Source organism: Bos indicus x Bos taurus, chromosome 6, assembly GCF_003369695.1.
Source record: "Bos indicus x Bos taurus breed Angus x Brahman F1 hybrid chromosome 6, Bos_hybrid_MaternalHap_v2.0, whole genome shotgun sequence".
Classification (NCBI taxonomy): domain Eukaryota; kingdom Metazoa; phylum Chordata; class Mammalia; order Artiodactyla; family Bovidae; genus Bos; species Bos indicus x Bos taurus.
The window spans coordinates 112,453,378-112,469,926 of NC_040081.1; the positions used below are offsets into that span (position 1 = coordinate 112,453,378).

Sequence of the window (16,549 nt, forward strand, 5' to 3'; positions counted from 1 at the left end):
AGAAAGCCTTTGACAAAATTCAACATCCATTTATGATAAAAAAAACTCTCCAGAAAGCAGGAATAGAAGGAACATACCTCAACATAATAAAAGCTATATATGACAAACCCACAGCAAACATTATCCTCAGTGGTGAAAAATTGAAAGCATTTCCTCTAAAGTCAGGAACAAGACAAGGGTGCCCACTTTCACCAGTACTATTCAACATAGTTTTGGAAGTTTTGGCCACAGCAATCAGAGCAGAAAAAGAAATAAAAGGAATCCGAATTGGAAAAGAAGAAGTAAACCTCTCACTGTTTACAGATGACATGATCCTCTACATAGAAAACCCTAAAGACTCCACCAGAAAACTACTAGAACTAATCAATGACTATAGTAAAGTTGCAGGATATAAAATCAACACACAGAAATCCCTTGCATTCCTATACACTAATAATGAGAAAACAGAAAGAGAAATTAAGGAAACAATTCCATTCACGATTGCAATGGAAAGAATAAAACACTTAGGAATATATCTACCTAAAGAAACTAAAGATCTATATATAGAAAACTATAAAACACTGGTGAAAGAAATCAAAGAGGACACTAATAGATGGAGAAATATACCATGTTCATGGATTGGAAGAATCAATATAGTGAAAATGAGTATACTACCCAAAGCAATTTATAGATTCAATGCAATCCCTGTCAAGCTACCAACGGTATTCTTTACAGAGCTAGAACAAATAATTTCACAATTTGTATGGAAAAACAAAAAACCTCAAATAGCCAAAGCGATCTTGAGAAAGAAGAATGGAACTGGAGGAATCAACCTACCTGACTTCAGGCTCTAGTACAAAGCCACAGTTATCAAGACAGTATGGTACTGGCACAAAGACAGAAATATAGATCAATGGAACAAAATAGAAAGCCCAGAGATAAATCCACGCACATATGGACACCTTATCTTTGACAAAGGAGGCAAGAATATACGATGGATTAAAGACAATCTCTTTAACAAGTGGTGCTGGGAAATCTGGTCAACCACTTGTAAAAGAATGAAACTAGAACACTTTCTAACACCATACACAAAAATAAACTCAAAATGGATTAAAGATCTAAACATAAGACCAGAAACTATAAAACTCCTAGAGGAGAACATAGGCAAAACACTCTCTGACATACATCACAGCGGGATCCTCTATGACCCACCTCCCAGAATATTGGAAATAAAAAAAAATAAACAAATGGGACCTAATTAACCTTAAAAGCTTCTGCACATCAAAGGAAACTATTAGCAAGGTGAAAAGACAGCCTTCAGAATGGGAGAAAATAATAGCAAATGAAGCAACTGACAAACAACTAATCTCAAAAATATATAAGCAACTCCTACAGCTCAACTCCAGAAAAATAAATGACCCAATCAAAAAATGGGCCAAAGAACTAAATAGACATTTCTCCAAAGAAGACATACAGATGGCTAACAAACACATGAAAAGATGCTCAACATCACTCATTATCAGAGAAATGCAAATCAAAACCACTATGAGGTACCATTTCACACCAGTCAGAATGGCTGCGATCCAAAAGTCTACAAGTAATAAATGCTGGAGAGGGTGTGGAGAAAAGGGAACCCTCTTACACTGTTGGTGGGAATGCAAACTAGTACAGCCACTATGGAGAACAGTGTGGAGATTCCTTAAAAAACTGGAAATAGAAATGCCTTATGATCCAGCAATCCCACTGCTGGGCATACACACTGAGGAAACCAGAAGGGAAAGAGACACATGTACCCCAATGTTCATCGCAGCACTGTTTATAATAGCCAGGACATGGAAGCAACCTAGATGTCCATCAGCAGATGAATGGATAAGAAAGCTGTGGTACATATACACAATGGAGTATTACTCAGCCATTAAAAAGAATACATTTGAATCAGTTCTAATGAGGTGGATGAAACTGGAGCCTATTATACAGAGTAAAGTAAGCCAGAAAGAAAAACACCAATACAGTATACTAATGCATATATATGGAATTTAGAAAGATGGTAACAATAACCCTGTGTATGAGACAGCAAAAGAGACACTGATGTATAGAACAATCTTATGGACTCTGTGGGAGAGGGAGAGGGTGGGAAGATTTGGGAGAATGGCATTGAAACATGTAAAATATCATGTATGAAACGAGGTGACAGTCCAGGTTCAATGCATGATACTGCATGCTTGGGGCTAGTGCACGGGGACGACCCAGAGGGATGGTATGGGGAGGGAGGAGGGAGGAGGGTTCAGGATGGGGAACACATGTATACCTGTGGCGAATTCATTTTGATATTTGGCAAAACTAATACAATTTTGTAAAGTTTAAAAATTAAAAAAAAAAAATGAAGGTGACAGTGCTGGTGATCCAGGTGCTGCTTGTGGTGGTGGAGACGGTGCTGCTGGTGGCAGGGGGCTAAGGTTAGCGGTAGACGAGCGGCTGTTGGTTTTTGGGGTGGTGAAGGTGATGAGATCTGGATGGTAGTAGAGGTGTTGGTGTTGTGATGGTGTGGATGTAACAGTTGAGAGAGTGGTTGTATGCACTGGTGTTAGAAGGGGTATTGAATTGGAGGTGAAATGAGAAATGGGGAAATGGGAAATGAATACATTTTCAATAGATTTCCCATATTTTTCTACATTTGCTTCCTTTTGTCCCCTTCTCTACAAGAATGGTGTTTAAAATAATTAACACACTTTTAATTTTGATGGTGGTCGGAATGCGAATAGTGGTGGGGAATGTGGTGGTTTTGGAAGAGGTGCATGATGGGTAGGTTGTGGTAATGGTAATTTTGGTGTTGGTTGGGGGTGTTGGTGTTAGAAGCGATGCAGTGATGGGCTGAGGTGTTAGTGGTGATGGTGGTGGTGCTGGAGGATTCACTACGACTTGGAGGCGGTGGTACTGCAGGTGGTACAGGCACAGATACAGGTGACATTGGTGATGGTGATGGTGCTCATGTTGGAGGTGCTGGTGTTATAAATTACGCAATGATGTGCCAAGATGTTAGTGGTGGTGATGGTGGTGATGGTGATGGTGCTCATGTTGGAGGTGCTGGTGTTATAAATTACGCAATGATGCGCCAAGATGTTAGTGGTGGTGATGGTGATGGTGCTCATGTTGGAGGTGCTGGTGTTATAAATTACGCAATGATGTGCCAAGATGTTAGTGGCGGTGATGGTGGTGTTGGGCATTCATGACAGACTTGGAAGTGGTGTTGTTGGAGGTGGTACAGGTGCGGGTATGGATGGTGGCAGTTGTAATGGTGGTGATGGCGGTGGTGCTGGAGGTGTTGGTATGGTTGAACAGTTGGTGGGTGAGGTGATGGCAGAGATGGCATCTGACCCTTATTGATCATTGACTAGAGATCCACATGCTGTACTCAATGTGATCTATTTGAATTATTTCTATTTAAACTTTATAACACCCCTTTGAGATAGATCATACATCATTATCAAATATTTTTATACAGGAGGCAACTGAGGCTTATTGAGGCTGCATCCTTGCCCAGGGTCACAGGGTTGGGAGTTAGCAGAGTCAGGAACCAGCCAGGCTGGCTCGTCTAGAATCCACACCCTTATCCTCTGTACTCGGGCACACATGGACACGGCGCCAGTAATCAGTGTTGACTGGGCACAGTCTCCTGCTGAAAGGGGAAGACAGAGCTCAGGACCAGGGCTCAGACACCCAGTCCCAGACTCGCAGGAGGCCACAGGGACTCTGGTCTGGAGAAGAATAATCAAACCTGTGAGCTGGAGGATCTGGTCATCAATGTGGGTCACGGCCTCGTCGTGCATGACCTGGCCTCCGAGGACAAACTCTAGGCGACCTTCAGCCACAAGCTGGTGGACCTTGGCGTGATGGGCAGAGAGAAACGCCACGTTACACCTCCCAGGCTAAACCGTTTTTGTTTGCTGGTCTCATGTCTACTGCATCCTTCAGACTCCTGAAGGATGAAGGTCCTTCCTTCAGGCTCCTCAGCCTCACTTCTGCAAATATCAGGACACTGTCTGTCCTGGTCAGCCCTGTGTCCAGCTATCAGAACAGCACCTGGCCATGGCTAATGCTTCATCAGGCATATATACAGGTACATATGTTCACAACTTTTGTTTTGAAATAATTTCAAGGTTATGAAAGTGTTGCAAGGATTGTAAAAAACACTCCCCTCCCATAAATCTTTCCACCGATTGTTGTTTTTCAGTTGATCAGTCATCTCTGACCCTTTGTAACCCCATGGACTGAAGCACTCCAGGCTTCCCTGTCATTCACTATCTCCCAGAATTGGCTCAATTGGATGTCCACTGAGTTGGTGATGCCATCTAAGCTCCTTATCCTCTGTCATCCCCTTCTCCTCCTGCCTTCAATCTTACCCCGCATGAAGGTCTTTTCCAATGAGTTGGCTCTTCTTATCAGGTAGCCAAAGAACTAGAGTTTCAGCTTCCCCCAGTTATCTCTCTGTTAATATTGTTTACCCATTTCCTTAACACTATTTATTTATTTTAATCCAAGATATGGTTTACTTAAACCAATTGAAAATAAATGTTAGCAGCTTCATGTATTTTTTTTTTTTACTTTACAATATTGTATTGGTTTTGCCATGGGTGTACACGTGTTCCCAATCCTGAACCCTCTCCCACCTCCCTCCCCATAGTTCACTAACTGTTGAGCAAGAAGATCATTATAGCTCTTATATAACTAACTAAATTGGGAATTTAACATTAATCATGCTACCAATGAATTCACATGCAGCTGAAGAGGCTAGCCCCATCCTGTGATGACATGGAGATGGGGAGAGGACCTGGCCCCAGACTGCCCCTCCAAGGACCATGGCCTCTGACCCCCTGTGATACAGAATTAATCAGAAAGTAAATCCACAGGGACTCCTGCAACCCTGGATGTTCACTGGCTCCAGTGTCCATGGGAGCCACGCAGATTCATAATGGAAGTCAGAGGGTGTGGACACAGGCTCACCCTGATGTGCCCAGGGTCAAAGTTGACCCCATTCACACCAGCTGAGTGTCCAGCTGGGCTGCCAGAGCTGCAACTTTTCAGGAGGAACCAGAAAGGCAGGATCAAACACAAACCTGTCCCCTGGGCATGGGGCTGACCACAAACCTGTACTAAATGGGCCCTGGGCACAGCTCAGCGCAGTTGGGGCCTCCTGGTCTATGCAGCCTAGACCTGGTCACACAGAGCACAACCCAGGAGCTTCCTGAAGGGTCATCCCCGGGACCCCCAGGGCATCTGCTCTCAGCTGCCTGGTGAGGACACCCTGAGGGCACCATTACCTGGCCTTTCTGCCTGTCCGAGGCGACGCCGTCCCACCACAGCCTGAAATATTCCTGCTCCACGGCGATGAACCTGCGTTTCTTCTCAAGGGTCAGCTCCTCCACCACGGAGTTGTAGACGCTGGTGACATAAGCCTGCATGTTCTCCTGGGGTGGGGAGGGGGAGAGACCGTCACTCCACACCCGTGGGGGAAACCAGAGAGCGTGGACCAGGAACCGAGGAGGAACTTCCAGGGAGACATGGTGTCCAGGGGCCACTGGCGCTCCCACCAAGCCTGTCCAGGCCCTGCAATCGGCTCTCCCTGATCCTCAAACAAGGGATCCCAGCATCCACTCTGTGATGGACACACAGTGAGCCTTGCACTGAGAGAAGGACCCCTTAGATGGGAGCCTGCCCCTGAGGAGTCATGAGGAGACAGACACTGTACGTGACAGAGGGATGTGCCAGCCCAGCCAAGGCCTGGGCTAGCCCAGTGGGGTGTGCTAACCACTCCTGCCTTAGATCAGAGACCAATTGACAACAGGGCCCAAGGAGTGAGGTCCAGGGACCCTGATGGGCCTTCTTGGGATGAAATGGTGGGGAAGTGTGTGTCAAGGGCAGAGTCATCTTCTGGATCTATCTCCTCCCCAGAGGCTGGGAGCCCCCAGAATGGAGCTGAGCATGCTCCCATCTGGGTCAGGCTGGCTCACCGTGGTGCCCAGAGATACTGATAAAGGAACGCAAGGAGCCCTGGGAGGGGGTTAGCTAGCAAGATGGCAATGTCTGCTGACTTGGGCAGCACCCCACCCCGGGCCTCAGTGTCCCTTCTCTAAACTGGAGTGACGAGCATGCCTCCCCACATGTCAGCAGTTCCACACGCAGGCGGGTGACCACCCACAGAGGCTGCCCAGTGAGCTAGGACCAGACTCAACACTCAGCCTCAGGGCCTCTTGCTGCCCAACTCCCTTTAAAATGAGCGACTCAGTTATTAACATCTCATGGAAATTATTGTATCCACGATCACAGAGTGGTCCTATTCATTTATTTCCTTCCTCCTTCCAGAAAGAGCTTGTGCAGGCCTGGGTAATCATTTCAGTTACCTGCACCAGAAACTTATGGAAATCAGTCTTTCCCTCTTTTCCTCTGCCCTGGTTCATTCGTTCACTCAATGGAATTTCGAAGAACACCTTCCACACATTGCGGCTGGGGACACATTCTCACCCCTGCCCACAGCCAGTCTACCTTAGTTGCTCTGTCGTGTCCAAATCTTTGTGACCCCGTGGACTATAGCCCACCACACTCCTCTGTCCTTGGGATTCTCCAGGCAAGAATACTGATGTGGGTTACCATTTCCTTCTCCAGGGGATCTTCCTGACCCAGGGGATCTGGGTCTCCTGTATTGTAGGCAGATTCTTTACTATTTTAGCCACCAGGGCAGCCGACATCCAGTCCATAGCCAAGTACAGGTGGGCCCAAGGCCAAGTTCCCTGATGGCAGAGACCCAGGACACAAACCCACTCTGGAGTCCAGATGGAAAAAGGACCGCAGCTTCAAGAGGTGTGTGGGGTCACTCGGGCCACCTACCTGTACGGTGTGCAGCCAGCCCACGTCCATGTGGCTGTGGGGAACCACGAATATCGTTAGTTGGGGCTCAGGCTGAGCCCGCGGGGGCCACATCAGGCCCAACTGCAGGAGAAGAGGCAGCCAGTTCTGCGGCTCCATCTCCTCGGCCAGCTCAGGGGCTGGAGGACGTCTGCCTGCCTGCAGGGCCCAGCCTCCTGCCAGATGACTGGGCCACCACCCTTTGGTGGATGCAGTGGGAAGGAAACCAGAGTGACACCCACACAGATGCTGTCACCTGAGCAGTGCAGGCAGGTGGCACTCGCTCACTGCCCAGCAGCACTCTGCTCCCATCTGCGGTGTCCTGACCATCCACCTTTAGACAAACCCCAAATACGCCTCCCCTGGGGGACTGCCAGCTTCCCTCTGGCCAGGCCTGGCTCTCCTCACCCCAGTCCTCATGCCTTTCCCTTAGGCCTCTCCCAGTGTTTCCCACTGGGCATCTTGCCCATCCCTTTCCCCAGCCCACTGGACTGACTCCTTTACACCGCTCTGCAAATCATAACTCTCAGGGTGGGGTCTGCCACCACCAGGAAGCCTGCCCTGATACATTCTCCTTCACATGAAGCCCCAGTCTGAGCCTTGCAATAGGAATTGTAGTTGCTCTTTTAAGGAGGAAAGTTGGCTTTCACAAATAGGACCTGACAACCCGAGTTTGCACAGCTAGTGTAGGAGCAGAAGGCCTGAAATTTTCAGAATTAGGTCTGGATCAGGGATAGCGACCGTGGCAAGATGCCTAAGCTGTCTGCATCTCAGCAGTCCATCTGTAAAATGGGGCGCCCATAGATGTGCTGGGGACCCGAGAGGGAATGCACAGGAGATGACAACAGCGGTGTCTCCTTCCTGGAGGATGCCTGGCACATGGTGCAGCCTGCAGGGGTCAGAGTGTTGCCTGGGGATCTCTAACCCTGACTCAGGAGCAGGGGTCTTGGAGTGGGCTCCTCTCTCTGACCTCCAAATGCCTGAGTGGCTCTTTCTATTGCTGCCAGACCTGTGACTCACTCTCCCTTCGGGCCACCTTGTCCACTCCCCCAGCAAATACAACTGGAGAGCACGGTCTCCAAGCAGGTCTCCATCCTCTCTCTCCCATCCCGTCCCTGGTATGCACCTGACCTGACTTGATCTTGACTTCCTCCTACTGAGTACAGGACCTGCGTCTTCTCCCTTTGTAGCTGGTGAACTTGTGACTGTCTAGGAACCAACAGAATGGAGAAAAGATGGCCTGTGTGACTTGGAGGCTGTCAGAAGTGGCAAGACACAGTTTGCCTTGGTCCCTGGTGTGCTCATGTGTGGATCCCGGTGCGCCCGGCTATGGGGAGCCCTAACCAGGCCCTGTGGAAGGAGACGCGCAGCAGCCCTAGGAGCCCTGCAGAGAGAGGGGCAGGCCAGCCCTGCTGCTCCAGCCCCTGCCCCGTGCGCCTGTGCCCACGTGGAGATGTCCTCCATGTCCCACAGGTGTGTACTCTCATCCCTCCACCAGGCCTGTGCATTAGCTGTTCTTGTCATAGATGATGGGGGATGTGGAAGATGCTCATGTCCCTCCCTGCCATCCATCTCCTTTCACCTCCAGTGGGCACCTGTGCTGGTATGATGCTGACCTGGTGCTACCCAGAGCCTCTTTCCTGAGGGCCTGACCCTTGGTCAGCATCCCTTCCTGAGCCACAGCGCCTGCCTGTCCATTCAGCATCCAGATGAGGCAGAGAAGACCAGAGATGCCCATGTGAGCTCCAAACCAAGTCTTCTTGGCCTCCTTGTGCTCAGCTGGCCTGATCTACCTCCTCACATGGTCTGGGTCAGTTTTCCTCGCTACACTGCTGAATCTTTTCTACTGGCCTTTTGGCAGGAATAACCCATAGTGACCAGGCCAGCAGGAACTTCTCCCATGGTGGAAGCACCCCCACTTTGAATGCCCAGACCTCTGAACTGGCAGTGTCCAGAGTCGTGTATATGAGGTTCCAGTTCCGAAGTAGGTCCCTGGGAGTGATGACAATGGGCCCCACCTGTTTCCTTCCCACATATTCTACCCCCTCAGATCACCAGGCTCTGGTCACTGGTTTGGGGTGTACATGCCTCCTAGAGGGCGGTGCCCCAGCGTCACAGGTGCCATCTCCAAGCTCCTGCTCAGCAGAACCTCCAACTGGTTGCTCCATTCCTCTCTCAGGTCGGCAGTTCACAATTGGAGTGTAGTCACCATGGTTGTGTACCCACTGCCACACCTCCTTACTCGATGGCATGCCTTGACCCGAGGTCACCATGTCCTCTCCTGGATTGCTAGCCCTGGAGGAACCAGCCATCACATCAGGATACTCAAGCAGCCTTGGAAGAGGTCACTTTGTTGTTCAGTTGCTCAGTCATGTCCAACTCTTTGTGACCCCATGGACTGCAGCACACCAGGCTTTCCTGTCCTTCTCTATCTCCCCCAGTTTGCTCAAACTGATGTCCATTGACTCAGTGATGCCATCCATCCATCTCAGCCTCTATTGTCCCCTTCTCCTTCCACCTTCAATCTTTCCCAGCATCAGCGTCTTTTCCAATGAGTCAGCTCTTCGCATCAGGTGGCCAAAGTATTGGAGCTTCAGCTTCATCATCAGTCCTTCCAGTGAGTATTCAGGACTGATTTCCTTTAGGATTGACTGCTTTGATCTCCTCCGGCACCACAGTTCAGAAGCATCCATTTTTTGGCACTCAGCCAATTTTATGGTCCAACTGTCACATCTGGTCATGCCTCCAGGTAAAACCATGGCTTTAACTATATGGACGTTTATTGGCAAAAGTGATGTCTCTGCTTTTTGTTACGCTGTCTAAGTTTATTATAGCTTTATTTTCAAAGGAGCGAGTGCCTTCTAATTTTGTGGCTATAGTCACTGTCCACAGTGGTTCTGGAGCCCAAGAAAATGAAATTGGTCACTGTTTGCATTGTTTCCCCATCTTTTTGCCATGAAGTGAAGGGGCCAGATATGATAATCTTAGTTTTTTGAATGTTGAGTTTTAAGCCAGCTTTTTCACTCTTCTCTTTCATCTTCGTCAAGAGACTCTTTGGTTCCTCTTCTCTTCCTGCCATTATAGTGGTATCACCTGCATACCTGAGATTGTTTACATGTCTCCTGGCGCTCTTGATTCCAGCTTGTGCTTCATCCAGCCTGGTATTTTGTAAGAGGCTACTAGAGAGCAATATGGGGTCCTCCCAACAGCCTGCACTGATCTGCCCCCAGCTGCAGGCACCTGGTCTCCCCTTTCTGCATCTTATCACTTTGAATGCCACCAGGGACCCGCAATGGCACCCCTCCATCCGCCCTAACCTGAAGGGCCAGCCCCATCTCTGAGCTTGTTGGTGGTACTAGTGTTTGGGTTAAGGACGTCCTCTGGGCCTCCTGACCTTACCAGAAAGCTCCATCCAGCCCATTCCTACATCTCTGCATCTTTACTCTTTCCTCCTCCATGTGCCATGGCAGAGCTGGCATCTCAGTGTGGGTCAACACTGCACACCTTCAGAGCATCTCTGCAGCCTGTTAGTCTGTCTCCTGCTGTTAAATCCTTTGTGAGTGGCACATAGTCTGTTTAAACTGCCATAACAGTGTTCCAGAGATGGGACATAAACAGCAGACATGTATTTTCTCACAGCTCTGGAGGATGGAAGGGCCCTGGGGAGGTGGGGGATTAGAGCAGATTTTGTGACAGCCTCAGGGACTTTCTGTCCTTCATGGGCAGGTGTCATTTCCCTGCAGGGACAGGCTATAGGGCAGGAGCCCTATCTTTGGGACTGGCTCTGTTATGCCCAGTAGCCTAGCAGAAGAGACTACTTGAGGTTCTAGGACCCGTGACCTTGGTTCCTGGCAGCAAATTGTTGTTAAGCAAAAGAGCCGATGCACATGTGTTCAGGTCCAATGAGATGCACCATGAACTCCACGCTGAACCCGAGCACCGTGAGAAGAATGCAGGGTGCTGGCAGTGCCATCTTGTCCCCTGTGTCAAAGGTGGGCATGCAGCCTGTGACCGCTTCCTGATCTGGGCCATAGCAGCTCATGAGAGCATGAAGCATGACTTGTGCTGGGTGTTCCAGAGAAGGAACAGCCCAACCCTACTCTGTGCTGCGTGGGAGTCTGCACGATGGACCCTCCAGCACCACTTCCATGTGTTCTTGGGGACATGTCGCTGTCTGTCCTCTAGGGCATGTGACCAGCCTGGGGGCTCAGGATGCCCTGATGGGCAGACTGCCTGGGCTGCACCCAGTGCCAAGATCCACCCCACAGCAGCAGGGCCCGGCATCCTCTAGCTTCAGCCTTCCTTAGCTCCCGTGTCTGCCCTCAGGGAGCCTGACCCGAAGCCTGAACCTGGGCCCTCCAGCACATGTCTCCCCTGCCTTTCTGGCCTCACCTCCCACCCACTCTTCTGCTCAGTCCACCCTGAAGCTGCTGGACGCTCCACTGCCTCACAACCCTTTTCCTCTGCTGTGTCCTGGCCTCTGTGCTCTTGGCCTGGAAGGAGCCCTGTCCTCCCAGCACCATAGCTGCAGGGTCAGGGCTTGAGCCCTTTCCCAGCTCAGGCCCTTTGACGTGCTGCTCCCTCTGCTGGGAAGCATCTTCCCCCACTTCTTGTCTGTTCCTCCTTTATGTATTTTCACGTGTGAGAGACTTTCTCTGGGCCTCCCATCTCACCTCCATGGCATTTACTGAAGAATATTATTCTGTATTAACCTGTGTGCTTCGTCCACACCCTCCTCACCCACCAGACAGGCTCATGGGTCCATTATATCCTTTGCTGGATCAGCTCCAGGAACAAAGCAGGACCTCTTGATCTTTTGAGGGAAAGAACTCAGGGATGTAACTGTCATGGACATGGCTGTCCCCCTTCTACCATGGACGACATGGGTGATGCCCACAGCACAGCATATAACGCTCAGCTCAGCAGCTCCTCCCAACTCCGCCTCCACCTGCTGTGTGGGCGAGTCCCGACCCCCTGCAGCAGGACCGTGCACACCTCCTGACAGCCTGACTCAGAGCCCCGGGCCCTGACCTGGACAGTGGGCACTCGTAGGTCTGTCCATAGGGTGGTTTGGATACTAAGCTGTTGGAGATGTAAGTGCCCCCCCAGTGCCTGACCACAGAGATAACTCTCCTCATACACAGCAGGTGCACCCCACCCCAGGCTGCAAGGCTGCCCTGCACCCCATTCTCAAGTTTCCATCAGTTAACAGCCACTGAACCCTGACTCTGTGCCAGGCTCTGTGCTAGAGGCGAGGGGCAGGAGTTGTGCTGCCCCCAGGATGTCCTTGTGGGGAGACAGGACTTGGCCATGGTGGCTCTGCCCACAGGAGAGTCTGCTCTGGTGGTTTGGATGTGCTTGGAGGACCCTGGAGGGCTTCCTGGAGGAGGTTTGGAGGGCACAGGGTGCTGGGGAGATGGCTGGTCCTGAGCCATGGTGTGGGAGGAGAGCCGGGGCGAGGCTGGGTCTTGCAGGCTCTTTCTGTCCCTGTGCTCCTCCTTCCTCGCTTTTCATAGCTGAAGCTGGCCAACTGCTTTGCCCATCTCCTCTTCACTTCTTTACTGAGGCTGGAGGAGGGGCAGGAAAGGTATTCAAGTCCATCCACTCCTGCGCTTTAGGTACATTTGTGTCTTGAATGATAGACTTTTGCTGTCATGTTAAATGAAGTAGCTGGGAACAGGCGGGGTTCAGTCCACCACGTGGTCTTCAGGATCACTCTCAGGTACCTCTATTTTCCCTCCTCTTACTTGCCTTCATAATCCTTGCTGCACTTTATAGATTATGCCAAAATTATGGTGGGGAGAACTGTAACCCCATCCCCAGCAGGCCTTATGTTTGGATGGGAACAGTCAGTTTGAGTTCTGGTTTGGCCAGCTACTCTGTCTTTCTCTCTCCTCACCTCAGTGACTTCTCCATGAGATGGGAATAATAAATAGGCAGGTGATACAGTAACTGAGTGTTGGAGAGGTGGCCACAGTGACTACTTGGCAGAGCACTGTCATCTGGGACCCAAGGCTCCATCCTCCCCATCATCTTGTGACCAAACCCTGGGGTTGTCCTCTGACGGGTGCCCCGTGTTCCCCATCCCCTACTTGGAGCAGAGTCACAGGCAGGAGATGGAGTTCAAGGGAGGGGGGCATGCCACGTGGGTGGGGGAGGAGATACAGGAGTAGGTTGGGAAGAGCTTTCTCCACCCTTCAAAGTTTCTTTCAGCTGGTCTAGTAGTCAAATAGAGATGAGACAGATTAAGAGGAGGAAAATAATTTTAGACATCAGGAACCCCACATACTTCAGAAGTTCAATGACAGTAGGTAAAATAAGGTATACATGTTCCTCTGAGCCAGGGGACTGGAAAGAGGCCTGGGGCTTCGAAGGGAGATATTCAAGACAATTGGAAGAAGAACAAGTGTTTGTTAATGAGATGTGTGACGTGCCATACAGATGGGTCACTCAGATAAAATTTATCTCTGGCAGTGATTCTCATTCTGAGAAACACCACCCGCCACCACCCACCACTCCACCCCATCCCACAATTTCAATTCTTCCAGGTAGTTAAGTGAGGGGTATAAGTGTCTCTTGCCTACAGGGTCTTGATAGCTTTTAGCTCAAAATAATCCACATGCAAAGTGGCACATCTTGTGGAGGCTTGTTCTGATCACCTTCAGTCTAGCCTTTGAAAATTCTCCAAGAAATTCACAGTCCAGAAGTTGAGTTGGTAGATGCTTCATCTTATTGAGCCAGTCTCTTAGTCCCCAGAATAGTTCAGTTCAGTCAAATGGCTGTGACATTTCAAGAGATGGTGATGAAGGCAGGCTCCCAAAGTTAGAACTGTGGTACAAGTAATCAGGTACTTAATAAGAGGCATTTCTGTGGAAGGGCTTCCCCGATGGCTCAGTGGGCAAGTAATCGATCTGCATTTCTGTAGACACAGGAGATGTGGGATTGGTCCCTGGGTAGGGAAGATCCCCTAGAAGAGGAAATGGCAACCCAATCCAGTATTTTTGCCTGAAAAATCCCATGGACAGAGGAGCTCGGCAGGCTACAGTCCATGGGGTAGCAAAGAGTCATAACGACTGAGCAACTAAGCATTTCTGTGGAAACAAAAGGGAAACAATACTGACTGGAGCTAATTATAATCCTGTTTTCTGACTTTTGAAGAAAACCAGCCAAGATTTCTAGATGTCCAGCTCAAAGGACATTCAGATGGAGTGAAGACATGGAGACAATGACATATTGATAGGCTTTGTTAATTTGTAATTGGAATGTCTCCAGTCATCTTTCTGAGCAGCCACACAGCAGCAGGCAAAAAGATTGTCCACACATGAACCACTATGCTGATCTCTAGGAAGTTTACATCAATTTGTCCAACAGTACCTTGGACCGCTTTTAAAAAGGTCAGTTTTAGTTCTCAGTGATTCTACATCAGAAAAGTGGGGGAAAAAATTCAAAATGTTAGTTTGGAGTGTTTGTGCTCAGTCACCCAGTCATGTCTGACACTTTGTGACCTTATGAAAACTAAGATCATGGCATCTGGTCCCATCACTTCATGGGAAATAGATGGGGAAACAGTGGCTGACTTTATTTTGGGGGGCTCCAAAATCACTGCAGGTGGTGATTGCAGCCATGAAATTAAGACGCTTATTCCTTGGAAGGAAAGTTATGACCAACCTAGACAGCATATTCAAAAGCAGAGACATTACTTTGCCAACAAAGGTCCGTCTAGCCAAGGCTATGGTTTTTCCAGTGGTCATGTATGGATGTGAGAGTTGGACTGTGAAGAAAGCTGAGCATTGAAGAATTGATGCTTTTGAACTGTGGTGTTGGAGAAGACTCTTGAGAGTCCCTTGGACTGCAAGGAGAGCCAACCAGTCCATCCTAAAGGAGATCAGTCCTGGGTGTTCATTGGAAGGATTGATGCTAAAGCTGAAACTCCAATACTTTGGCCACCTGATGCGAAGAGCTGACTCATTTGAAAAGACCCTGATGCTGGGAAAGATTGAAGGCAGGAGGAGAAGAGGACGACAGAGGATGAGATGGCTGGATGGCATCACCGACTCGTTGGACATGGGTTTGGGTGGACTCTGGGAGTTGGTGATGGATAGGGAGGCCTAGCGTGCTGTGGTTCATGGGGTTGCAAAGAGTCGGACACGACTGAGCGACTGAACCGAACTAAACTGTAGCATACCAGGCTCCTCTGTCCATGGAATTCTCCAGGCAAGAGTACTGGAGTGGATTGCAACCTCCTACTCCAGGGGATCTTCCTGAAGCAGGGATCAAACTTCCATCTCTTGCATCTCCTGTATTGACAAGAGGATTCTATACCACTAGAGCCACCTGGGAATCCTAGTTCTTAATGACTCCATGTCAGAAAGGTGGGAGAAGAATTCAAAATTTTAGTTTGAAGAGTTGTCTCCAAATAGGAGGAAACTAGAATTCATGATCCAGTCGAGTTTAGTGGTAGAAAACAAAATGTTAAAAGACTGTGCACAGCATTTAAATGTAATAGCCACAAATGTTTATTACTAAAATGTAATTTTTCTCTCTAGAAGCAGCCCCTTTTAACCAAAGATAGCCAAATTAAGACTAATTTGTTGGCAAGATAAGTCTAAATTCAGTAAATTTGTCCTCTTTATTTACATAATTTCGGCAAGAAAGGGCTTCACAAGTGGCTCAGTGGTAAAAGAATCTGCATGCAATGCCACAGCCACAGGAGATGTGGGTTTGATCCATGGGTTGGGAAGATCCGCTGGAGGAGAGCATGGCCACCCACTCCAGTATTCTTGCCTGGAGAATCCTATGGACAGAGGAGCCTGGTGGGCTACAGTTCATGGGGTCGCAAAGAGTTGGATGCAACTCAAGTGACTTACACACAACAGGAATAGTGAAAGATCATATATATGTATGTGGGTGCTCAGTTCAGTTCAGTTGCTCAGTCGTGTCTGACTCTTTGAGACCCCATGAATTGCAGCACGCCAGGCCTCCCTGTCTATCACCAACTCCCGGAGTTCACTCAAACTCACGTCCATCGAGTCAGTGATGCCATGCAGCCATCTCATCCTCTATCGTCCCCTTCTCCTCCTGCCCCCAATCCCTCTCATCATCAGAGTCTTTTCCAGTGAGTCAACTCTTTGCATGAGGTGGCCAAAGTATAGGAGTTTCAGCTTCAGCATGAGTCCTTCCAAAGAACACCCAGGATTGATCTCCTTTAGAATGGACTGGTTGGATCTCCTTGCAGTCCAAGGGACTCTCAAGAGTCTTCTCCAACATCACAGTTCAAAAGCATCAATTCTTTGGCGCTCAGCTTTCTTCACAGTCCAACTCTCGCATCCATACATGACCACTGGAAAAACCATAGCCTTGACTAGACGGACCTTTGTTGGCAAAGTAATGTCTCTGCATTTGAATATGTTATCTAGGTTGGTCATAACTTTCCTTCCAAGGAGTAAGCGTCTTTTAATTTCATGGCTGCAATCACCAACTGCAGTGATTTTGGAGCCCCCAAAATAAAGTCTGACACTGTTTCCACTGTTTCCCCATCTATGTCCAATTCTTTGTGACCCCATGGACTATAGCATACAAGGCTCCTTGTTCCACGGATTTTTACAGGCAAGAATACTGGAGTGGGTTGCCATTTACTCCTCCAGGGGATTTTTCCCATTCAGGGATTAGA

The 16,549-nt window shown here is 49.0% G+C and overlaps 1 protein-coding gene across 1 annotated transcript in view; it reads right to left on the reverse strand.

The window, feature by feature from the left end:
- Positions 1-6,999, reverse strand: part of LOC113894747 (epididymis-specific alpha-mannosidase-like) — a 44,733-nt gene extending 37,734 nt beyond the window's left edge. Inside the window, exons 1-3 of the mRNA XM_027545414.1 lie at positions 6,862-6,999; positions 5,298-5,444; positions 3,755-3,860 (exon numbers count right to left, since the gene is read on the reverse strand). Coding sequence (XP_027401215.1) covers positions 3,755-3,860; positions 5,298-5,444; positions 6,862-6,999 — 391 coding nt within the window. The remainder of the gene's footprint in view (positions 1-3,754; positions 3,861-5,297; positions 5,445-6,861) is intronic.
- Between the last annotated feature and the right edge of the window lie 9,550 nt (positions 7,000-16,549).